The sequence below is a fragment of the Gadus morhua genome, chromosome 21 (genome assembly GCF_902167405.1).
Source record: "Gadus morhua chromosome 21, gadMor3.0, whole genome shotgun sequence".
NCBI lineage: Eukaryota > Metazoa > Chordata > Actinopteri > Gadiformes > Gadidae > Gadus > Gadus morhua.
The window spans coordinates 19,406,331-19,431,366 of record NC_044068.1 but is presented as its reverse complement, the minus strand read 5'-3'; the positions used below and the strand labels follow the sequence as shown (position 1 = coordinate 19,431,366).

Below are 25,036 nucleotides of genomic sequence, written 5' to 3'. Positions count from 1 at the left end.
TGGCAGAAACGAGGCTCGAGCGAACATAACGAAAAGCGGTGAAATCAACCATTGAGGAGTCACGCGGCGTCAGCGGAGTGTCAGCTGACCGGAAGTGCTGCCGCCGCGCGCTGGAGTGTCAGTGGCCGTCCTGCTGAACGCTGAGGGGGAGAAATGGCTGACACCATAGCTGACACACGAAGGCTATTCACCAAGCCTCAGAACCTCAACGACGCGTATGGACCTCCGAGTAACTTTCTAGAGATTGACGTGAGCAACCCTGAGACGATGGGGGTGGGCAGGGGCAGGTTCACCACCTATGAGATCAGGCTGAAGGTGAGCAACTTGACAGCTACATTTTAGCATGCTAACGTTTTTCCTCCGATTGTTTATTTTAAGGTGACAGAAATGGCTTAAAAAATACTGACAGTCTCGTCAAAGCGATATCCACAACATCGCTGTTGTAATATGTGTCGCGATCAGCTGTTTATAATAATACCGACCATATAAACATACAGGAACGTACCATGCAGGATGTTATGGAGCTAATGCTAATCTATTGGCTACGTAGCCACAGACATCACTAACATTAACCTTGTTTAGCTGTCATTACGTTGGCGATGAATGTGGTATCTACATCTCTCAGAGTCTCATTAGCTCTTTGTCATTAGGAAATCACCACTTTAGAACATGCTGTCTGAGACTACGGTAGTAGAGACTTCTGTCAACCGCCAAGCAGCATGCACCTCTGCTGGGGCAGGTTGTTTACACTAAGAGTAGAGCTGTTTTTTCTTGAAATCTTAGACCTAAAAAAACAAAATTAATGTCACCTTAAACCCCTCGGTGTTCAGTTTGGACTTCTTCAAATGATCCACTAGATACTGTTGTTGTTGGCCAAATAATAATAACAATAATGACTTCAAGAAGTCAATCTCTTCTTTCGCTCTTAAGAGCGATAAGTACTTGCCACACCCAGGTGACGAACCTTGTTTGTTAACCTCCTCAGCCTTTTTTAACTTGACAATGGTGTGAATACTGTCGACCTAATGATAGCCAGTTTTTTGTTTGATTTGTTTGTTGAGCCTTGTTTAAATGTCATATTCCAGACTTGATTATCCATATGAACTGAGAAATCCAACGGAATAAAAAAATGAAAAAGTACTCTCAAAAGGCAGAAGTCAGCAAAAGAGGACCAAACCACAGTCATCAACTTCTCAGGAACTGTAGACAGGATGCAGACCCCCCTCCCTCCCTCCTTCCCGGTCCCCGTCGTACCACCCCTTCCTTAAAATACAGGCTCTCCTTCTGCAACCTTGGCACATTAGCACAGGATCCAGTGAAACACTTTAAAACCAGTTGCTCCTGACTGATGTATAGAACGCAGTCAAACGCATTATCAAATTGTGTAACTGAACATCTTTATCTCTTGGTAATTCAAATCTTTTCAGATGTGTAACGCTGTCTGTTGGAAGTTTAACAACTCAGGGCCAAGTGATTCCTTCTTCATTCCTTCACCCATTCAATCATTAGTCTTTTGTTTGGAAATAAAACCCACAAATTGCTCCATTTTCAAATGCGGAGGAAACGAGAGCTTCAGAGTCTGGGCTATTCTAAATGTCATGAAACATAATGAAAAGGCTGGACTTTAACCGTGAAAGGTCTTTTTCCTTTCAATTTACAATTGAACATAAAAAACTGTCTTTTTTTACAGGCAAATAAATGTTGTGAAATGGGTTATCCAAAATGTAGCCCATTTCATTATGTTTACCAATCTCAACCTAATCAATGCTTTCATCTCCAAGCAGAGTATAGTTTAGTCAATTGCAACAGCCCTCTTTAACCAGATTACAAATGGTTTATCAAGAAGATACTTCATTACTAAGGCCTTGGGCATTAAGCTTTTTAAGCCACTTGCCCGAAGGCAAGTTATGTTATGTTTTACTTAGCCAATAGCAAAACATACTTGCCCAAAATGGAAAAGGTAGGCATATTAAGAAAATGTAAAAAACCAACAAGTATTTGTTGAATTATAATAATTTATTCAAATACAAAACATAAAAAATATGGCTGCGAAGCTGTCAAACCAGCTAGCCCAACAGATGAAACACTAGGACCTCAAAATTAATATAGTATTCACAGTCTTTCTCACAGACAGGGGGGGGGTGGGTAGACGAGGAATCCTGCATTTAACTTTTGTGTAAAGGAAAGTCAATAGTATAATATGAGACAATATAAATGCCATAATATAAATTATAATAGTCCTCAACCAATCAGACCAACGATCGCTTCAATCGCAACAATCGCTTCCCTGTCGTCATTGTGTTAAACCAGCCAATGGCGCCCCAGGGGGAAAAAAGCTTGGTGATTGGCTCTAGTAAAAGCGTATCGGAAACAGAAAGAAATGTATTGCTCTCCAGACTCTGCTGCAGAGCGAATTCAAATCGCCGGCAGAACGGACTGGGCGTACCCAGTCTTGCACCGTAGCCTATCTCAACTATAACCGCATAAACGCATCGTTTGCTGCGTTACCAACATTATCTATGCTGACCTAGGGTACGGGACGTTCAAAATCAATAACGTTGAGTTTATAAGGGCTTACATTATCTTTTCTGAGTTAACAATAATTGTGGGCAGGTGTTTTTGAGCACAGTACTAAACTTTGGTAAAACGGACGCCGACCGTCTTCTCTGTGACAAATATCCCGCTGCTTCCGGTTTTCCTTTGATAGGCGCGTTGAAATGTGTATCCGCCCAACTCTGGAATGAATGCGCGCTTGTCTGTGTGTGTGCGTGAACGAGAATGTCAGGGAGAATGAGTGCTATGAGGAGATGAATGAACGGAACGATATTTATATTTAAAAATCGCAAAATAAAAGAAAAAAGCGGAACCAATTTGTGGCGCTCGGTGTTGATTCTGTGGCGCTTCGCCACACATTGGTCTGGGAAATACAGATTCATATAGGGCCTACTACAGCAATCAAAATGACAACATTTATGTTTATTTTTTTGGTGAATATTTCAACCTATTAATTGAATCCCGATTTGCTATAATGCATAATTATGAGCAAATAACCTGTAGTAAAAGCCCACCATTTGCAACTTCTACAGCAATCAGAATGGCAAAATTTATTTTTATTGATTTGTGGCGATTTCTTTCCAGAAACAATTCCACGTGAAGTCTGTGGGGTGTGAGTTGTAGATGGTCCCTGAAGCAGATAGCAGCTGGAACGTAGGTTTAAGTGCTGTCCACGGAAAGATATTGATAGCAACAAAATGTCGTTGTGATTTTTGAAACCGTCCTCAACATACTATACCCGTAATGGAGTGAAATTGCTAACTTTTATATGCTGTCATGACGGACCCAAGGAAACTTACTTTTGCCTTTTTTTTTTCATATCCTGGCGGTGTCTCATTTTCAAGTGTCTTTATTTATTTATTTATTTGTGTAACATATACCTGGCACATATACCTGGCCAGCAATAGCCCTGGCACCCCCCACACACCCCCAGCCTGATTCATTCTTCTCCCTATACCTGGCAGAGTATAGTAGAGTATAGCATTTTTCGGAGGCTGAAGTAACAAAACGAAGGTGCCTATTCTTTTTCTTCTATTCCGTATGTGGCAGTTGGCTATACGGAAACGACTGAATCCAAATTATTGTTATGATTCTTATTCTCCTGTTTTACCAAAAACCGATGCAAAGCGCTGTAGAAATCTCCTCTCCCGTGATAAAGGAGGAAGTTTATTTGTAGGAATAAAAAATAAATAATCACTTGCCCGAACGGGCAACTACATGTCACATTTAAGTTGCCCCACACAGAGTTCACCTGCCCCGGGGCAAGCGTGCAACCCTTTCGAGGCTTGAAATGTAGGTTGTAGTTTGTTTGGTCTGGCTGTTGTAGGGTACCAAATCGATCACCTTTCTTTACCTGGGATACAGATGTCACTGCATGATATTGTATAGCAGGCCTATACAATTTCTTCATGTTTGGTTTACAGGAAGAGCGCTAATGGCCACATGTCGGTCACCTCACTATGGCTCATTTAGTCGTAGCTTCATGTCGACCCGCACCCCTTTGCCCCCTGAAGCATTTTTCAGTTCACTTGGCCATGGCACCCATAATGTATTCAAATTCCCTTAACCTTTTAATGAAAAAATGGTAAGAGGGAGATACAGAAAGGAAGGGGGAGCTGTCTCTGGGCATTATCGGGAGATAAGGCTACTGTACTTGATTAGCGTGTAATAATTAGCATATGCGTGTAATCAGCATTATTGTGCGGCTCGTAGCCCCCGGTGACCCTGCTTTGCATAAGAGTACAGAAGACGAGGAGCATCCCTCACTTCTCAACAAAACGCGGTGTCAACTCTGCATCGATGCTCCCTCTCCTCCTCCTCCCCACCTCCTCCTCCTCCCTCTCCTCCTCCTCCTACTCCTTTCTTCTACAATCTGATGGAAGTGTTCTGACTCCCACCTTGGAGCATGCTTAGTTTGTGGGAGGCTGGGTGAGATGTGTGTATGGGGGGGGGGGCACCAAATAGCTCCAGCCTCACTCGGTCGTGGTATTTGCCTGTTTTGGTTCTACCCGGCTTTTAATATTTGGAATGGGTTGGATTTTTCTTTCCCTTTTTTTCTTTTTAATTATGCCGCAGTACAGTCTCTCCTTTAGCTCTTCTCCAATGTTCTCACCGCTAGCCCGGCGATTCATCACCAAATTGAGAGAGTCCTTATGGCCTCACTGAGAGAGCCTTCCTAATCCCCTCATTGAGGAGGGAGAAGAATGAATCAGGCTGGGGGGTGTGTGGGGGGTGCCAGGGCTATTGCTCTCCATCGGAGTGCCCTCCCTCCCCAGCCACCCACCCACCCCTGGGAGGGCAGAAAGCCACGCTCTTTCGCCTGCTTATCCCCTGGCCCTCCCAACTGTGTGCAGTCACTCAGAAACGGTCACCTTTTAGTCTTTGTGATGACTATATAGGCAAGGTGCATCGCTTTTTTTCTTTTCTGGGCCACATTGCACAAGAGCAACAGGAAGAAAAGAAAATCTTCAGATTTGATGCTCTAATCCATAACCTCTCTTAGTTGGGTTGAACTAGATGTTTCGGGAATAAGAATTCTTTAAGCCTGCAGTTGAAGTAGTTATATAGGGCTGAGGTGTAGTCTATTGAGGATCGGCGTATCTCTCTTAGCTGTTTGCAGTGTCCCATGGCAAATTGCACAGATGCCAACCGGTTCCCCTGGCTGTGGGACAGATTTCATGGTGACTTCTCAGCAGCACAACAACATTAGATGTTTGAAATCAAATAACCTTGATTTCTGAAAAGCATGGCTGACACGTTGGTATGGCTGGAACAAACGAGCTTCATTTCAATCTAAACGCAATGGTGGGGTGGAGTCATTGTTTTCTTAATTTTTATTTGTATTTTTTTTATCGAAAAAAGACCTTAGGAGAATATTGTCAATTCTGCCCTGCATCAGTATGTCGGCAGTTTTCTACAAAGTTGCATACATATAGTATGCTTATTTTCTTCAGTTGTTTGTCTTGTTTGAAATAGAGAGTTACTTGAATGTCATTCGTAATAGTTCTATAGCACTCTAGGTAGACCCCGACCCCCCCATCCCCTCTACTCCCTGTATCCCCCTGTCCAGCATCCTGTATTTGCTTGGAAATTGACAAACATTTGGAGGGGTAAAGGGGGGGGGGCCTTATGAGACATACTGTTTGTCCTTCTTCCCTGAGTCGGTTCCCATCCCTGGTTTCCAGAGAGCACTCTCAGGAGAGTGAACTTTGGGATCGTACTTTGTTTATGGACAGATAGGGGAGCATAAAAGGCCTCTTATGCCTCTCTTTCTCTCCCTTTTTCTCTTTCTTTTTCTCGCTCGCCCGCTCTCTCACTCTTGCACCCCTCCTTTCTACCATACTATAGCTTCTCCTTTGCGTGTGTGTGTGTGTGTGTGTGTGTGGGTGTGGGTGGGTGTGTGTGTGTGTGGAGAGATGGTGTGGGGAGGGGGGCTAAAACCCTTTTGGTCATTAATAAAATGGTTGGGGTTGTGGGTAGGGGGTGCTTGTCAGGCACAGTCAAGTGTAATCCAAAGTCTACAGCATCCTCTCCGACAACTATTTTAATGGAAATAGGGGAGCATATTGTATCAAGGCTACCATATCGTACTTGAAATGACAGTATCAAAAGTGGGAGTTGATACTATGGCAACAAAGCAGCTTTTTGCCAGCAAGCCGAGCCGCGAGAAGGAGGGAGGGAGGAAGGAGAGAGAGAGAGAGAGAGAGAGGGGGAGAGGTTGACGGGCCGGGGGAGAGAGGGAGAGAGGGGGAGGGAGGGAGGGAGAGGGGGAGAGAGGGAGAGAGAGGGGGGGGGGGGGGGGAAGCCCACAAGCCCACAAGCCCACAAGCCCTTGCATCTTTTGTTCCTCGTTTCTTTCCCTTTTGGTATATGATGCAATGAGGTGCTATTGTGTTGCCATTTTTCTTTTGTAATACCTTTTTCTGGTCGTCTTTTTTTTTCTTCTCTGAAAAGGGGTAATGTGGAAGGGATAAGAAGGGGCCACGGAAAGGTTAAGGATGCACACTCTCAAACTTGATCATCCTGCTAAAAGCTAATGCATTGCTGGCCTTGAACCACTCACACACGCGCACGCACACACGCACACACACACCCCTCGTACTTTAGAAGGCTTTGGACTCTTTTCATTCCATTTTTAATGAGCCTCATGGTATTATCTCCTGCACACCATGCGTTGCATGCTCTTCCAGGGTAGGGGAGAGCAGGGGGGGCCTGTGGGTGATTGAGTGATCACCAACATAGTGGCAAACCTACGTCTAAGGTCAGCTGATGCATTCGTTTTCTTCTTTTGGGTTTACTTTGACATATATTTTGCTTTCAAAAACGCCATTATTCATTGAAAGGTATGGCAGGATTATTATTGTAAAACGCTACCGCCCTTCAACAAATCAATAGAACATGTTTCTTCTTGCAGGGCATTCTGTATTCTTTCTTTGTCCAAATTTCAAATGCAAACAATTGAATGTGTCCTCATATTAGTTCATATTAATGTTGTGGTAATGCTGACCCGAATCGCAACCTATGCTTCCTTTCTCTTCAAGTTTTATATATGGTTCAGCAATCTCATAAAACATTTATATTAATGCCCCTCTCCTACTCTCCTTGTCGTAATGTTGCTGTTATGATTAGTACTCTAATAAGCCAGTGTTCTGCTCATCTATCAATCTTTGCTGCGAGTACTTTTGACTTGACTAGGTGCTAAGAAATCCACAATCAGTTGGTGCATTCCTAATTTGTCTTAGGCACTGTTCTTTTACCAGATTCTCTTCGCCTCTCTGCCTCCACCTCAACCCGGCTCTGCCTCCACCTCAACCTGGCTCTGCCTCCAACTCAACCAGGCATTCCCTTTAACTTAACCAGGCTCTGCCTCCGACTCAACCATGCTCTCCCTTTTATCTTTACCAGGGTCTGACTCCAACGTGTGCAGACGCCACCACTAATGTAAAATGGCTACGTTCACATTGAGTTTGCTCCTCAAATTGAATTTGTCTTGTTTTATTCTGGAGTCTTCTTTGTTTATTTTAATCCGTCCCTCTTGTGTCTGCCCATTCCTTGAGTTTTCTTACCTTTCCCACCATGTCCCGCTTGCTCTTCATTGACTTTTGCTCACCTTTCCTCCCCTGAAAGCATCCTTGGCGGGGATGGTGTATTTGTGTTGGGGTTCAGAGTGTACCTGTAGAGCAGTAATGAATCAGGGCCCAGGATGGCTTGCGTGGCCTGCCGGCAGTCAATTATCAGCCTATAGCCCAGAAACCCGACACACCTCATCCCTTAACCTCTGAACAGCCCTATTAGGGAAAACAGAGCCAGCCGAAACCTGATCTTTGACTTGTAAAGCTCCCACGCACCGCTCTCCTCTCTCAACAGTGTGTGTGTGTGGCTGGGTGGGTGGGTGTGAGAGGGAGGAAGGAGAAAGAGAGGGGGGAGGCGAGCTCTCACTTTTCAATTTTGTCCTTTCGGTTCTCCTCCTGGTGCTGTAATGCCAATCTCTTAATCACAGGGTTGGATATAGAGAACGGATCGGAAGGGCAGGTGACTTTATTCTCTATTCTTCTGCTACTGCAGGCTCCTTTTGTCTGCAGATGAGCGGCCCAGGAACAGACTTTGTGTGCTTAACGCGAAGGCTTCACAATGTGGACCCATTACCCTACTGCCAGTGTGCCTGCAACCTGTCAAATCTAGAAATATTTCTCCTGTGTGTGTGTGTGTACGACAAATTATGTGGTGTTTTCTTGCACACACGCGATGGGATTAATGTCGCAGCGGTGGCAGATTACCTGTAACTATGATCTGTTGTTGTGGGGGGGGGGCTGCCCAGGAGTTAAGACCAGAGCAATGGGGCGGTAAAGCTAAGCTAATCCACTTGTGCTCCGGCATGGGGGGGGGTTGTTGTAGAAGGGGGGCAAGGCTGACAGTTTCACCTGGAGAGACCTTGAAACAAGAGTGGTGAATTAAATGAAGAGAGAGCGTGGGAGAGAGCGTGTGTGAGAGGCCGAGAGAGAGCATGGGGTTGATAGATGAAGTGGCTACAATTGGGTAGTCACAGCGATGGCTCTGATAGGCCCTTAGAAACACAGGCCCCTGGAAAAAAAGAAAAAAAAACGTCAATACCTTTTAATCCATGCATATTTAAATATGCATTTCTAAATCGTAATTCAGTATCGTAATTCGTAATCATAATTCAAGTGTGATTTTTAAGTGTGATACTTCAGTATCACTACGCAATTGCTGCATTCAAGTCAGTTGCTTTTGGTTACTGTCGTTGACCAACTCTCTATATTAACAACAACATTGCGGCTTCAGCATATGGAAAGCCATTACAGCAAATAAAAAAGTAAAAAAACTATAAAAAAGTTGCGGTAACGCAACCAAATTTTGCGTGATAACACATTATATATTTAGACATATTAGGGCAACAAAAATGGGCACGGTGAAGTGCGTATTCTGGTTCTGGCCAATGGGGGACCTTGAATCAAGGCATTCATACTTATTTATGATGAGGTTCAGTCAATGATGTCAAACAACAACGCAAGGGGGCAGGTTGTGGTTCAGAAGAAGCCAATTTGAACTTCCACATTCTGTCTGGCGGTACTACAGTCTGTCTGGGGGTACTACAGGGGGTACTACAGGTGGTACTAGAGTCTACCCGGGGGTTCTAGAGTCTACCCGGGGGTTCTAGAGTCTACCCGGGGGTTCTAGAGTCTACCCGGGGGTTCTAGAGTCTACCCGGGGGTTCTAGAGTCTACCCGGGGGTTCTAGAGTCTACCCGGGGGTAGGGCTGGGCGATATATCGAATATATGCGATGTATCGTGAGATGTTCTCCAGGGGATGTATAAAATGCCCCTGTCGCGAACATCGAATACAAATTGGCACGTAATCTGTTTCTTTTTGCCGCCGCCGGCATACTCGTTGTGCGTTCACACAAAACGCGACGGGGCGACAAAATCCCATATAAAGTGAACGTAGACGCGTATCAGGCGAATTCTTCGCGAGAGAAAACCGGCAACAAGTTTTGATTTGTCACGCCACACTTTCGCCGTGCATAGGCGAGTGCGCTCACGAGGATTTGTGGCGCGACAAATTCACTCGAGTTGAAATGTATTTTAAATTTCTCGTGATGACAGCCAATCAGCGTTCAACAGCGTGGCCACTGAGTGACATGTGTAACGTAAACAGCCAATCAGCGTTCAACCATCAAACTCGTGCAGTGCAGTCCGGGGTGAACTGCAGCATGGAGGAGAAAGTGATTGTTGCCGTTTGCGACGCCCGGACCTCTATATATAATAGTATATAATATAATTGTATAATATCACGGCCAAAAGCTCTGTGCGCCTCCGGATGACCGTAGTGTGGGGAGCTCATAGGGATTGGGCTTCTCGGGGTTTGTTTACCGGCGCTGCTATGGTTTCCGGTCTTGTGTGATCCAACGGTTTATTAGGCAGGCCCATCTAATAAATCTCTGTCTAATCAATACTTCATTCACTGCCTCTTCCGTGGTCATTGCAATATTATGAATAGACTGCGTTGGGTCCTCCGACGTCTCTCCCTCTTCCACAAAAGGTAAAGACATGCAATGGCAGAAACACACTCACTCCCCCCACCCGTTGCGAGTCTGCGAGATTCTCATGGACGCGCGTGTGTGACGTAGTCTGGACGTGTGTACCTCCGACCGGTGAGTGAGAACAACGAGAGAGAGAAAAAAGGATGGAAACTGAGGATTTGGTTTTGAAAAAGAATTGCATTGGATCCGTCGTCTGGCAGTGTATATATAATAATTATTATGCAAACAGTTAATAAATAATTAACGGTTTGAATAAATGCTGTGTTGGTAAATCTAACTTGCTGTGATTTTCCTTTTCTTATGTGCAAGTTCTAAATTGTTCCAATAGAAAGCACTAATGAGTTTAAACAATATGTTGTTTCATGTAATCTACATGCAGACTTATATTTCAGGAATACTAGAATTATTACTGACGTATGCCAGACATGGTTGAATCTAGCATTTATGATGTGCTCTAGAGGAGATTCAAAATATATCGAGATATATATATTGTGTATCGAGATATAGTAAAAAAATATCGAGATATTCATTTTGGCCCATATCGCCCAGCCCTACCCGGGGGTGCTAGAGTCGGCCCGGGGGTGCTAGAGTCGGCCCGGGGGTGCTAGAGTCGACCCGGGGGTGCTAGAGTCGACCCGGGGGTGCTAGAGTCGACCCGGGGGTGCTAGAGTCGACCCGGGGGTGCTAGAGTCTACCCGGAGATATTACGGCCGACCTGGTTTCAAATATACCAGGAGCAGAAAAAGGGTTTTCTCTTCACTTTTTACCCCAGTAGAAAGAGTTCCTAATATCAGTTAAATTATTTTCAAGTGGTCCAACTGTAAAGATCACCTTTTCCAAACCCATTGGCAATTTTCTTTTTTCTTTTTTATCTTTGCCTTGTTAGCACTTAAAATTCAATGTCAAAATGGCACCGGGATCTTGAAAGCCACCAAGGCCTTCAGTGTACACAAGGGGTTGACGCCATGGGGGGGGGGGGGGGGGGGAGATATGTGTTTCGAGGAGTCTCAAGGGCAAAAGGAAAACCTGACTTATTATCGAAAATGAAGAGCAGTGGATGGCCGAGGAAGGCAGAGACGACCACTTCTGCCTCCTTCCTCCGTACTCCACCTCAAATGAGTTCTCTGCCCCGGACCAGATGGATCTCCCGGCCCCTCCGCCCCCCTCCCCCCCTCTTTCACTGTTTATTTGTTTTGTTCTCCCCTTTATCTATTTACTCAGCCCATTGGTTAACTTAATCTTTTCCCCCTTAAATTTTACCACACCCAGTCAACCGCACAGGGGGTGGGGGCGGCGGTGGCGATCGATCGCACCCCCCCAACCCTGCAAGCATGTATGCCATTGCCCACGCGCTCAATTGCGTTGGTCCCGTCCTTCCTCTCATGAATTCTGACCTTCGGTGATTGTAGGCGGCCGATAACCCCCCTCCCCCCCACCCATCCACCTCACCGCTCTCTTTATCCGTCTCTCTTATGCGCTCTGTCTCCTCATCTGCACATTGTTGTGCTGGATGGCTGGCTGCCGCCAGGACCAGTGAAGAGGCACACACACACACACACACACACACACACACACACACACACACACACACACACACACACACACACACACACACACACACACACACACACACACACACACACACACACACACACACACACACACACTTCCGCCCTTGGTCATGGATGTACACACACGCACACAAAAGTCTTAAGTGTATTAGACCTTGGTGAGCAAATTGCAGAACTTTTTTCAACCAGAGGCCTATTTCAATTTTTTTCCTTTTCAATTTGGTTCTGTCTGTATGGCGCTTTGTTGTCGTCGTCCCCCCCCCCCCCCCCCCCCCCCTGCTCTTCTCTTTTACCCAGAAAGTCAGTTGGTAACACAAGGCTAAGCCCAAACCAACTACAAAAGTAAACATTTCCCTCGCTCCACTGCCTCGAACTAGCACAAAATGCCCACCGATGCCTGCCTACAGCACCATTCTTCTTTTGGTTATGTTTTAATGATGGGTGACATTGGTGGCTAGAAGGAGCGCTAAGCAAATGGGTTTCTGAAGTGGATGGAATTCTCTCTTTTCTCTCTGAAGAATATTTCATTGGAGCGACGGAGGAAAAAATAAGAAATCACAGCAAATGGAACAAACAACTCTTGAGTCTGAAGTTAGCGCAATCGTAATGGACCACAGAGAAAGTCTGTAATGCAGACCGCTTTCAATTTACAGATTTGGTTCTTGCTTGTCCAGAATATATTTTTTCTATAATGTGACTTGGGGCAAGATTACATACATTTTGCTTTACATACATTTTTTTATTGATATACAAATCAAAAGTTGTACCAGCATATTCTAGTGTGTGTGTGTGTGTGTGTGTGTGTGTGTGTGTGTGTGTGTGTGTGTGTGTGTGTGTGTGTGTGTGTGTGTGTGTGTGTGTGTGTGTGTGTGTGTGTGTGTGTGTGTGTGTGTGTGTGGGCCTGTGCATGCATATCCTTAGACCAACCTGCCCATCTTCAAGCTGAAGGAGTCTCGCGTGCGCCGACGTTATAGTGACTTCGAGTGGCTCCGAGCAGAGCTGGAGAGGGAGAGCAAGGTGAGCGCACCAAGGCAAGGCGCCCCAAGGCCCCTGCCACGCCCGCCGCATGCAGACACGCTGGTCCACAGCCAGCAGTACCAACAGTATAGTAGCCTCGCTATTGGGACTCAGTGAGGGGGTAGCAGCCTACCATGCTAATGCTGTGGATGATATTACTTTGCTGAGCTATATCATCCACATCTGCGGTGTCCATGGATACAATTATCAATATTATGCATCAGAGTTTTCATGAATAGAGGACCTGATTTTAGAAAATGGTCAAGTGTTTTTTATTTTAGCCCTTGGCTATCATTGTGAGGTCCTCAACACATGGGCCCACATTTCAATGAGCCATATTTAAAGGACCTCTACGTATCAGTGAAAACACATCGCCCACCTCTCCACGCAGTCTCCAAGAGTGGACAGATTGTCATAAGGTCCAACTGCTGAATGTATATATTAAAGAAAGAGGCAGTGCGGTCAATGCCCCCATTAACAATTCATTGTAATGTGTTGTTTCGTATAAATATATCAAATATATAAATTTGGGCTGGTTGAAAAGCTGTATTTCCACGGTGCTCCACCTCTAAAGATGTTTTGTTCGTCCCCTGGCCTCAGGTGGTGGTGCCCCCGCTGCCGGGGAAGGCCCTGGCCCGACAGCTGCCGTTCCGGGGGGACGACGGGATATTTGATGACTCTTTCATCGAGGAGAGGAGACAGGGTCTGGAGCAATTCCTCAACAAGTAAGGTCTCCCTCTGCTACCCCTGTCAATTTGCCTCTTTCTCCCGGGTTTAGGGTCCAAAAAAATAAGTATGAATTTTGATATATAAAATATATTAAAAAAGCAGAAGGACATCAGGATGGGAAATAAATGTAAACGTTGTAGTTTGAACACACTATCACCAAAGTAGACCTTGTTTTCACGTAGGTAGTAACATTTTCAATGATGTGAGACACTGTTGTGGTGTGGAACCGGCCTTCACTAGTGAATACTGGTCTACTCCATGGTATCAAATCAGAACCATCATTACTGTGATGACACCTCTGTTGGGCCAAGGAGGTAAAATAGAATGAAAATAATTGATAAAAGAATCTCTAGACACGATTAATGGTTGATGATTGGTGATCTTTTTCAACAGGCGTTTCGTTCAAGGATTTGTTACTCTTTCCTGTGTCTGTAAATGTTTTTATGTGTGTCAATTTATATGCATCTATGGCTTCCACCTCCTTGGATCTTTGACTTTTTACTTCTGTCCAGTTTGTCTATCCCTTGAACATCGGAAAAAGTAAAGTAAGTTAAAGCAAGTTAAATGGGACAGGATCCAAAAGAGATCATTATATACCTATAATTATAATACCACCCCAGATTTTACCTCCTGAAGACGACGCCTTTTGTCTGTCGGTTAGATGCTCAACTTTCCGTTTTTTTGTTTTACTTTTTGCGATGTTAACTAACTGAACCCTGTGGAACGAGGCCAAGTCTTGCACCCACTCTCCTCCTTAATTCTCCTTCGTAATTACCTTGTAGAAGACGAGAACCACCTAAGGGGACACAAGTGTGCCCCCCATCCCCCACCCCCTCCTTCCGAACCACCACCCAACGTATTTTTTTCTTTCCCACATTTGTTTTATTGTTGATGTGTAATTTATGATAATTGCGGCTCAAATTGCAGCGCGTTATTTCTTAAGGGATGCTGTGTGCACCCCAGCTTATTTTTTGATCCAGCGCCTCCCCGTTTCCTGCTGCCAAACAATAAAAGTTACAGTGGGATGGTAATTATTTGCTTTGATTGCAGACTTGGCCATCATCTTTGTTTCATGTGCAAATGCGGCCGTGTTACCTGCTCACATAATGGCTGTGCAAAGACAGTGGAAGGAAAATTATAATCCATAGTTCTGCAATTTTAGTGTTTTTTTTGTTCTGTTTAATTATTTAAAAGATGCTGAGAATGTGTTTGGTAATTACCATTATTTTTTTCTCCATCCACTCTTAGTTTCTGTAAAGGCAAAACACTCCTGTTGATCATAGCATTGTTGAGGCTTAATAGCGACTGAGTCGGCTTGCCAGCCTAGTTTAATGTGTGATTGAGAGCATTGTGATGGGGGGGGGGGGGGGGTCTTTTGGAAATGGTAAATATAATTATTACTCCAAAACAAGTTTGTAGAAGTGGGGAAACTGTCAGCTATGTTCAGATCAGTGCAGAGTGGCTTTATTTAAAGATAATACCTTTTTGCATCTATATATTAATTTTTGTCTTGGTGTGTGTGTGTGTGTGTGTGTGTGTGTGTGTGTGTGTGTGTGTGTGTGTGTGTGTGCGGGGTCCGTTTTTTTTGCCCTGTCAATGGTTGGCCTCTTTCATGTCTGAAATATTTCCAATTAAAGTTCATCTCTGTGTGCGTCACCTGGGGTCACTGTTATCAGAGTGTTGTTCTGAGAATGTAATATTAGTATTTTCTAATGGGGCTCAGGTGGCCTCTCTTCATCCTCTAAACGGCAATCTTAAATGGGAGGGGGGGGTAGCTGGTGGTAAAAGGTGCTTTGAAAAGTGCGTGCCCTTGGCTTAACTAACGTAGTGTTCACATGTAGAGCATTTTAACGGGCATAATAAAAATAAACACACAAACGCGACATCATTAAACCCAAGAGGGCAAAGGACATTGTGGCCACATCCACAGCGTCACTGCATCCATGTCTGCAAGAATCCTTCTGTGTGAATCTAATGCAGTCCTCCGAAGCAGCAGCACTCGATGGTGACTGCACCCCTGCCTGGGATGCATAAACATCCTCACTACCTTTTGTTTGTAAAAAAGTGGGTCCATGACCACTTACATTGTAAACACTTGCTTGCCTTTTGCTTTTGGTGGCGCAATTATGTCCCTAGAGGATCAAATGCTTACTGACAGTATTTTAATAAAGAAATATGTTGCAAGAGAAGAATCGTACAGTGCTATCAGTATTAAATAATGATATTGTGCATGGGAGAAATAACAATTGGTTTATTTTATAACTTTTTTTTTCTCTTAAACCATTTGATTTAGCTTCCATGTCTCCAATAGGTTTGTTAGCCTTACAGTCAGTTTTTTATACAAGCAAGGAGCGATTTTTAATTCCATTCCATAATATCTATAGTGGATTGACGTCTCAAAATCGATGTAAATGAAGTGCACATCAATATTTTCAATGTTGAAAACTAGGATGAGATCAGGAGCATTTATGACGCATGTAGTGTTCTCCGAGAGGAAGTGGTTCAAACCTCTTTTGAAATGCATGACAACATTTGTATGAACGAGTATGAACGTAGTGAGTCATTTTTTATATATAACTTTCTTGTATTTACAGTACACCGTGTGTGTTTGTGCGTGCCATGTGTCTATTTGAGTGTGGGTGTGTTAGTGTGATGCACTCCGAGTGGGTCTGTATTGAAACGCTGCTGTCAGTTGTTTATTTGTTTTGTGTGTGTCTGTTTCAGAGTGGCCGGTCATCCCCTGGCCCAGAACGAACGTTGCCTGCACATGTTTCTACAGGATGAATCTGTGGACAAGAACTACACCCCGTCCAAGATCCGACCCGCCTAGGAGAGCCACGCCATGCCTGGAAGTGGCCCCGGGCGTGCACGACAACCCCAAACCAAACGCTCTCGCCCCAGACCACACCTCCTGGACCACAAACATTTCAACCCCCCACCCCTCCTCTGTCACCTCCTCCCTGTTCGACTCTTAGACATCCCAAACCTTGTGCTCGTCTGTCCCACTTTGTAACCCCAATCGTTCGTAAAAAAAGATGTCTGACAAATTATGCCTGCTAGGTGAAAATGAGAAAACAGTTGTTGATGTTGTTGTTGTTGTTTCTCCCGCTGAAATCTATTTATCAGTACGGTGCGTCCTTCATTGTTTTAATTTTCGTTTCCATGGCGACAACACAAAGGTCATCATCTCTTATTACAGAAGTACACACACACTATTTTGATGGGTCACGCACCACAGCCACGCATTACCAGGCGTGGCTCAGTTACTGAACTATTAGTGTCTAAACCAGCACCTTCCTTGTTTCATGTAGTGGTTTTCTAGCGAGTGAAGAGTAATATACTTGGGGGTTGGGGGGGAGGGGGGTGGGAGTGGGACCTGCAGTATTTCTACGGGCTATATGCATTTTGAGATTTGTATACTGCTGTGCCATTTTCTTTATTTCGAAAGTTTTTAAATAAACCGGTCAAATCCACTGATGCACAAGCACAATCGTTGGCATTTCTTCATGATCCATGCAGCAGACACCAGAATGGTAAAACACAATGAAAAATTAGGAATTTTCCGTAGAAAATGGAGTTTGGACAAATGCTTCTCCTTTTTAAATGCAAGATAAAAACGGGGTACAGCAAACATTTAAAAATGATTACTTAGTAATGTGTCTTCAGGAAATGTCGGAACCCAAACAATTCTGGGCCTTTGGTTGTATTGAATTTCTGAATTTGTCATTTGCAGCTTTTGTATTCAACCTTTAAATAATCCTCTATAAGTAACCACACATCCTCGTTTTCATCATGGCCAACAACAGTTTGTGTGTAATAGTTTTGTGGTTAAGAAAAAAAAGATTAAATGCTTTAAAATTACTTTTGGCCATTATAAAATTGTATAAAATCCCTTAACATATGTGCATTTTATTCTAGTATTTCATTACAACTCGCAAATAGTTTTTACAACAAAATAAAAACATTACAAACCACAACATTTTCCAAGTGCTGATTTTTATACAAACATATAAACATATATATGTATATTTATTTATATATATATATGTATATATATATAAAGGCTATAACCTGTGTTAGTGTCTAACTTCAAAAAGTCGACCTAAACATTTTAATAGGGCTCCTCGGATTGAACATAACCAACACAATTCGTGACAACACTAAACACTGATAAATTCCGATGCAATGTTATATTTTGTAGTTAAGGTAAAGATGCAGGTATTTTTCTACTCGTTCTAGAAGTTTTCTCGTGTCCATGAGGGCCTGCGCGGCGGTCCGCAGCGCGTTTGGTTTCAGCACTGGGTCAAAGGGAGAGCGCCTCGTCCCCTCTGCACGGTCGGCGATGCATGCGTCCTCCGTTTTTGGTTTTCCTCCATTCAGATTTGACACAGCAATATGTGATTGAAAGGGCATTGGTCAACCAGCTCATTGGTCTTACAGACACTCGAAAAGGATTTAAAGTTTCATTGTCAAACCATCTTTTTCTTTTTTTCTTCGTCCCAGTCATTAGGCCACGCCCACATTTAGCCTTTGTTTCTCCTCAGTAGTGAAGACCTATTCTCCTGAAGGGCAAATGTATGGTGAAAGTTACAGGCTATCCTTCACCCAAGAAGAGCAACATTTAACAGGCTACTTGGTCAAATCTGGCTGTTTAACAGTCTTTTCCTCCTCAGGAAAACCCATATTAACCTTCTTATCGTCTTTCCATCATCAACCAATCAAATAATTTGTGCTCCTCAAACGTCCATCCCTGCGGACGCCTGCTCGGGCTCGCAGTCATGTCCCAATATTGTTCTGCCGCTTGACAATTGTTGAAGAAGAAACTGATAAAAGAAAATCATATATCGCTCGACTTGTACATGTCGGAGAGCAGCCTCGTGATGGGCACGTTGCCAATGGTCTTCTTGAAGAATACCTCCTCTATGGTGGAGGAGCTGACGGAGCGCAGCGCGGGCAGCAACAGCAGCAGCTTCCCGAAGCGGCAGGGCTGAGTGGGGTACCTGCGTCACAACATGGGATTAACATGTTAATATTATCAACATGTTTCATGTTCCAAAAGGGTATATATATATATATATATAAGACCAGGCTGTAATTATTTATACTATAGAATTAGCCAAAGGCGTTCTAGGGGCCCTGCTCCATCCTAGGGGCCCTGCTCCGCCCTAGGGGCCCTGCTCCGTCCTAGGGGCCCTGCTCCGTCCTAGAGGCCATGCCCTGTTCTAGGGGCCCTGCTCCGTCCTAGAGGCCCTGCCCTGTTCTAGGGGCCCTGCTCCGTCCTAGAGGCCCTGCTCCGTTCTAGGGGCCCTGCTCCATTCTAGGGGCCCTGCTCCGTCCTAGAGGCCATGCCCTGTTCTAGGGCCCCTGCTCCGTTCTAGAGGCCCTGCTCTGTTCTAGAGGCCCTGCCCTGTTCTAGGGGCCCTGCTCCGTCCTAGGGGCCCTGCTCCGTTCTAGGGGCCATGCTCCGTCCTAGAGGCCATGCCCTGTTCTAGGGGCCCTGCTCCGTTCTAGAGGCCCTGCCCTGTTCTAGGGGCCCTGCTCCGTCCTAGGGGCCCTGCCCTGTTCTTGGGGCCCTGCTCCGTTCTAGAAGCCCTGCTCCCTTCTAGAGATTCCATTCTAGAGCCCATGCCCCATTCTAGAGGTCCTACTCCGTTCTAGGGGCCCTGCTCCGTTCTAGGGGCCCTGCTCCGTTCTAGAGGCCCTGCTCCGCTCTAGAGGCCACACCCCGTTCTAGAGGCCACGCCCCGTTCTATAGGCCACGCCCCGTTCTAGAGCAAATGCTCAGACCATACAAACGCAAAATGCATTCATTGCGCAACCACCATTCAAAAAAACTTCTAAACAACACTTAAAAAAATAATAACTGGACTTGATTGTTGTCGACCGTACGGGTGGTCCTGGTGTCTTACCTGGTATGGATGTAGCTGTTGAGCGTGAGCTGCGCCTCGTCTTGGAGGGCAGCGATGGCACTGGCATTGTGGAAACTCCTTAACTCCGTGCTGCCGTTAGTGGGAACTAAAGTCGTCCAAAGAGGATCGTTTTAGTACTCTCATCATAACCATCGATGCATATATCGCACATCCTGAAGGGAAATTGTTTACGTCATTTCCCTGTGCACACACACTGGAAGACTCACCAGCTTTAAAAGTCACGATGCACTTCAGACAGGCGAACTCGGTAGCGTCGAGGCGCATCTGGCGGAACCGCGTCACGACCTCCTGCAGGGCTTGGATCTCCGCAATGATCTTGTTCAGCCGCTGAGATTCTGTGTTGTCCGGGTTCATTCCTGTTAAAGGGAAAAACATTCGTGGTTGGAGAGTGGCCCTACACCGTTGGAGTAGATATTTAATTCGATTATATTTCTCGGAAGAAGCCGAGAAGGCCCGAACCCATGCTGTGAAGTGATGTCTTTAAATGCGTACCAGACACCGCCAGCAGCGTGTTGGAGTCCACGGGGATGGCCCACTGCGCGATGCCCAGGACGAAGAGCTCCCTCCAGGCGTCCTCCAGCAGGATCAGCTGTTCGTGAAATAAGGTATTATTAGTTAAATGTTAACATGTAATCTCTAGATAATGTGCCCAACACCTGGTTTTTATAATCAAAGGTTTGGACGGGAGGGAGGTAAAGGTTTCTTTAGCCAAATTTGAATTGCCACTGTCAAATTTCAACTGCCACTGTTGTACAAAACATTGTGGTATATATATAAGAAGTGGTTCCTCTCGGCGGGGTGCGTGCAGTACCTGGTCGGACAGCGGCAGCGTGGAGAAGGCGGGTACGCTCTTGGCCCACTTGATGCTCATGAACAGGAGGCGCGCCGCCGACTCGCACACGGACTCCGTGGCGACCTCGTAGAGGTAGAGGGGCGCGCCGCTGACCTCGTGGGGGTACTGGGGAACAAACGTTCTTTAATTAAATTCAATTAAACGTTGATATGGAATAATGTGTCACCATTATCGTCTTTATGAAGGCCCAGCACGGCTCTGCTTAGAACGCAAATAAGCAAATTAAAACGCTTGCAGAGCACAAAACATTTAGATTGAATTGGGTTAAATTGAATAAGTTTATAAATGCAGAGCACCTGAAAGGTCAAACAAAGGGCATTTAATAGTGGTTAAAATAACCGTCATTATTGAACCAAAATCTAAATGATGTGTCTAAATCGAAACTATGTGTCAGGGTCAGCATCACAGGCCGCTGGTTCCCCCTGGAGGAGATCGGGTGAGAGGGGGCTCTACCTTCGGGGTCGGTTGGGCCAGCCCGACGATGGCCTGCCGCTCCGGCGTCGAGGCCACGGTGCTCATCTCCAAATTATGAGGCTCCAGTTGCGTGACGGTGGTGAAGAACGGCGGTCCCGGCATGGAGGAGGCAGTGAAATGGGTCGAGGACCCGTTTACCTCTTTATGGCCCCGGAAGTATAGGGCCACCTGTTTGCGGATGGTGGAGGTCCGGGGGCCCCTCTCGTGCTGAACGGCTAAAAAAATGCATGCGAGGAAACTTTAGTAAAAGACGGCACATCGGCTAAGGAATGTATGCATTGATTACCTTCAGTGTGTGTGTGTGTGTGTGTGTGTGTGTGTGTGTGTGTGTGTGTGTGTGTGTGTGCGTGTGTGCGTGTGTGCGTGTGTGCGTGTGTGCGTGTGTGTGTGTGTGTGTGTGTGTGTGTGTGTGTGTGTGTGTGTGTGTGTGTGTAATACATGCTGTCGCCACATTGACCAATGACTGCATGGGGGTGAGGTTCAGCTGTAAGCCCCCCGCTCCCCCCTCACGACCCCACTCACCCACCGTCCCACTCACCGTCTTTATTCATGTTTACTTCCAGACACTTTTTCAAGCGGCACGCTCGACATTGGTTTCTGTGCGTCTTGTCAACCGGACATCCTCCCTAGAGACAGAGAGACGTATACAGAGAGAGAGACGTATGCAGAAGTATACAGAGAGAGAGAGAGAGAGAGAGAGAGAGAGAGAGAGAGAGAGAGAGAGAGAGAGAGAGAGAGAGAGAGAGAGAGAGAGAGAGAGAGAGAGAGAGAGAGAGAGAGAGAGAGACAGAGAGACAGAGACAGACAGACAGAGTGTCAGAGCTTCGAGTATAATTCTCGCACCGCACGGAGGCAACAGCTCCGTGCCATTATCCTCCCGGGACGCCGATCTCAGGTGAAGGATCATGTTATTACCGAGGGCATCGAACGCCCCCCTCCCCCCCGCTGTTGCAGAGCCGCTCGGCCGTGGGGATAAGGAGCCTAACCCGCCCACCGCTGTCTTAAACCAGCGCCTTAGTGTCATTACATTAGATAGGATTACACCTGGTGTATTAAAGAAGGACCGTGTTTAGCCTTTAAGTTAATGCCCCGCGGATAACACAATTAGGGGGCTAGAGAGTAACAAAAAACAAAGAAAGACTTAAATGACGGAATTTTAATATATATATATATATATATATATATATATATATATATATATATATATATATATATATATATATATATATATATAGGCCTATATGCATACACATACATATAGCCTACGGATATACGGATAGGGGATGTATGAAGATGTCTAATCAGGTGTTTACCTGAGAGCCAGATTTACAAACGTAGGTCCGGTTCCTCCGGATGCTCCTCTTGAAGAAGCCCGAGCAGCCGTCGCAGGCGTACACCCCGTAGTGCTTCCCCGAGCTGCGGTCCCCGCACACTTTGCACGGGATGTCCAGGATGCGACCTGAGAGAGACGCACTGAGTTAGCGCTGCAGTTGATTGGACTTCACAAGGAATGGTTCATCATTGCCTTTATATGGACAATATATTGTCGAAATGAGTCACAGGGGCTCTGTATGCGTGTCTACGCATGCAGGGCCTATAGCGTCTATAGCTCGTTATTTTATTGACGAGGCCTTAATTTCGAATTAAAGCGAAAATGTAGGTAAAAGACAATTTTATCACCGTTATCAAATTCGTATGTTTGTGCTACACACACCAACCACCCCCCCACACCCCACACACACAAACAAACACACAAAGACCACCACACACAAACACTCAAGACAGGCCAGCTCCTCGCGCCTTCACAGGTCTTCCTCCCATGGGAATTCATAGCGCGGTTGATAGTTGGGTAGGGAGCGTCATATCTGGGTTCTTTAAAACAATGTGCGCGGGTTGACAATGGACACATTAGGGAAAGTGTTAACTTAATGATTTTGCCCATTGAACCTCCTCTGACTGCCGCAATCTCGACAAGCTGCCAACACCCCTTCATAATGGAGCTCGACAGCTGCTTTATTCCGCAGGTCTATAGGCCCGAGGATTAGGGAGTGACACGGCGCCGAGAATAATGCGCAACCGACTCGTTTCACCAACTCTAATGAAGTGTATGTCAATTGATCTCAGAGTAGATCAAAATTGAGATTTTTTAAAGATTTGGTTTTCAAATAAATATTAAATAACTGGACAATATTTGTTTGCATGTGAGGGAATCTTATTTACCGGGGAGGGTAAGTGGTCTATGTAATTACTGTGAGGTTTGGCCACCTGCTCATTGAGGCACCAGTGACCCGTCAAAAAGGATAGCATGGGAATTCGGAGGCCGGCCGCAGAGAGCCGCACTGGTGACACAGCCCACATCGAGGCGTACCTCTGTTTTCACTTCGAGGTTGACACACTAGTCATTGGTAAGATTGTGTGGAGAAGTTAAATATATTATATAGGCCTAAATATATAAATAATTGCATGACAGTAGTTAGATTCGAGAATAGTTTGCGACTTGATAATAGTTATTTGTATTATGTCTTCTCAGGGAGGCGATTTGTTTGGATCTATTTGAGTTCATATTCTTAAAGAACAAAAAGGCTACAACTCAAATAAATAAATAAATATTTAATGATACGCAATTTGTTACTAATTGGTTAATTTGTTTAGGTCTGTCGGCCTATTGCATTTTAAAACAGACAAGTTATAGTTTAAAAACATCAACTTTGTGGAAAGTAAAATGACCCACACATCTTTGTAAAAAGATATGTAAGTATTTAAGTCTCTCCTGTGGGGTCCACTTTGTTAGCATAGGCCTAATCGCTTGGGGATATTGTTTTCTCCTCGTAGGCCGTTTAACGGAGCTCTGTTTAAGACAAGGCCCACTGGGCCTGTTGGGTCCAAATCCAATCATTATATAGCTTGTGATACTTATGCGGACCCCATCTAGCCTTTTGTCAATTAAACCATTTGCCTGGCCAATAGGTATCGAGAAAGAAAGCTATTCATAATAAAAGCACTTGATCTAATAAATACAAATACTTTGCATGAATTTACTTTACTGACACGTGCTCGTAGGGATTAAATATGTAACTCCATTAAATGGCATACGTTTTAAATCCTTAGCAACTCAGTTGCATTTTTTTTTTAATAATCTAGGTACTAATTATAAGCATTACATACACATGATATTGTTTTTCTACAGTCCTATTTAATTAAAATGCATACAAAAAAAACAACCGAGCACACAGAGCAATAGGAGTCACTTATGTCCTCTCAGGCCCGTAGAGGCCTGTACCTTCTGACCTTTAGGCCCGCCGTCCTGGGGGGTTCAATCCCTCCAGATCCTGGTGTCATCAGTGTATGATGCTATGTATCTAATATTTATGAAGTGACGTTTGAGGGCAAAGTCCACTATGAATTGTAACAGGTGCCTCTTGTTGATAAATCAATCCAAATAATAGTAATTTGCTCATTTTAAAGCGGATACTTTGTCGATTTTTTTTCTATTGAGTTGATCGCGTTATGACTCTCTAAATGAGCCGGTTGATTTACTGCTACTTCCATTGAAACAAAGACTGCATGCAAGCGGAAAAGTGTTATTTGATGACAAAATATAAGGCATAATTCTATTTCATGGCAGAATAGTCTCCGTAAGATATTTTTTACCAGTTATTATTAACGATGCGAGCATAAAACGTTTGACCGGTGATGTTGTTCGAAATAGAGAAAGCGCCCACTTACTAGATTTGACATTCAAAATATCCAAACAGCCACTTGTTGAGTTTGCAGGTTTGCTCATCGTGATTCTCTTCTTGTGGATTAATGTTGATGCTGAAAACCCTATTCGTTTTACAACAAGGTGATGGAAACACCGAGTAGTCTTTTGAGTTGTTCCGCCCGCCTGGAGTCGCCCTGAGTCCCGGGAGCCCGCGGCTAAAGCATCGGTCCCTGAGCTGGAGCAGAACGAATCGGTTCAACCAGACATGTTGTTCTGCCCTTCCTTCAGTACATGTGATCCAGGGTCACAGGAGGTCCTGAGCGGGTAAGAGAGCGACGGTTCACTTCAGCTGGCACACCGAACTGTTCACAGGACCGACGTCGAAGACCAGCGCCGCGCTCTTGTCCGGGTGGGGGGGGGGGGGGGGGGCGCTCTGGTCCGGGTAGGGGGGCGCGGAGCGACTGGTACACAAAAGTTGAAGCTGCCCCCGGTGCGCTTCGACTACCAGAGCGGCAGATTGTGGATGCGAGGAGAAATAAAGAAACAAGTATATTCTAAGCAGCTTGTTAAAGCCCTGAGCCGAGGTGACTTACTACAGCGAGTCCCTGAGACACAACCTCAGTCATATGTAGGAGAAACCTCAG

General features: G+C 45.1%; 3 protein-coding genes across 3 annotated transcripts in view; 1 reads left to right on the top strand and 2 right to left on the bottom strand.

Moving 5' to 3' along the window:
- Nucleotides 1–1,195, bottom strand: part of afg1lb (AFG1 like ATPase b) — a 30,093-nt gene extending 28,898 nt beyond the window's left edge. Inside the window, exon 1 of the mRNA XM_030344536.1 lies at nt 810–1,195. The gene's annotated coding sequence lies outside the window, so the exon portion shown is untranslated. The remainder of the gene's footprint in view (nt 1–809) is intronic.
- Nucleotides 68–16,916, top strand: snx3 (sorting nexin 3). Its single transcript, XM_030344542.1, has 4 exons — nt 68–315; nt 12,608–12,703; nt 13,304–13,428; nt 16,157–16,916. The coding sequence occupies exons 1-4, from the start codon at nt 154–156 to the stop codon at nt 16,260–16,262; spliced, it is 489 nt and encodes a 162-aa protein (XP_030200402.1). The 5' UTR covers nt 68–153; the 3' UTR covers nt 16,263–16,916.
- A 491-nt stretch (nt 16,917–17,407) lies between these two features.
- Nucleotides 17,408–24,793, bottom strand: nr2e1 (nuclear receptor subfamily 2, group E, member 1). The gene is made up of 9 exons (XM_030344541.1): nt 24,416–24,793; nt 22,003–22,148; nt 21,228–21,315; nt 20,669–20,904; nt 20,174–20,320; nt 19,855–19,951; nt 19,569–19,718; nt 19,342–19,447; nt 17,408–18,432 (listed from the first exon to the last, which is right to left on the bottom strand). The coding sequence occupies exons 1-9, from the start codon at nt 24,471–24,473 to the stop codon at nt 18,270–18,272; spliced, it is 1,191 nt and encodes a 396-aa protein (XP_030200401.1). The 5' UTR covers nt 24,474–24,793; the 3' UTR covers nt 17,408–18,269.
- Nucleotides 24,794–25,036: the final 243 nt, after the last annotated feature.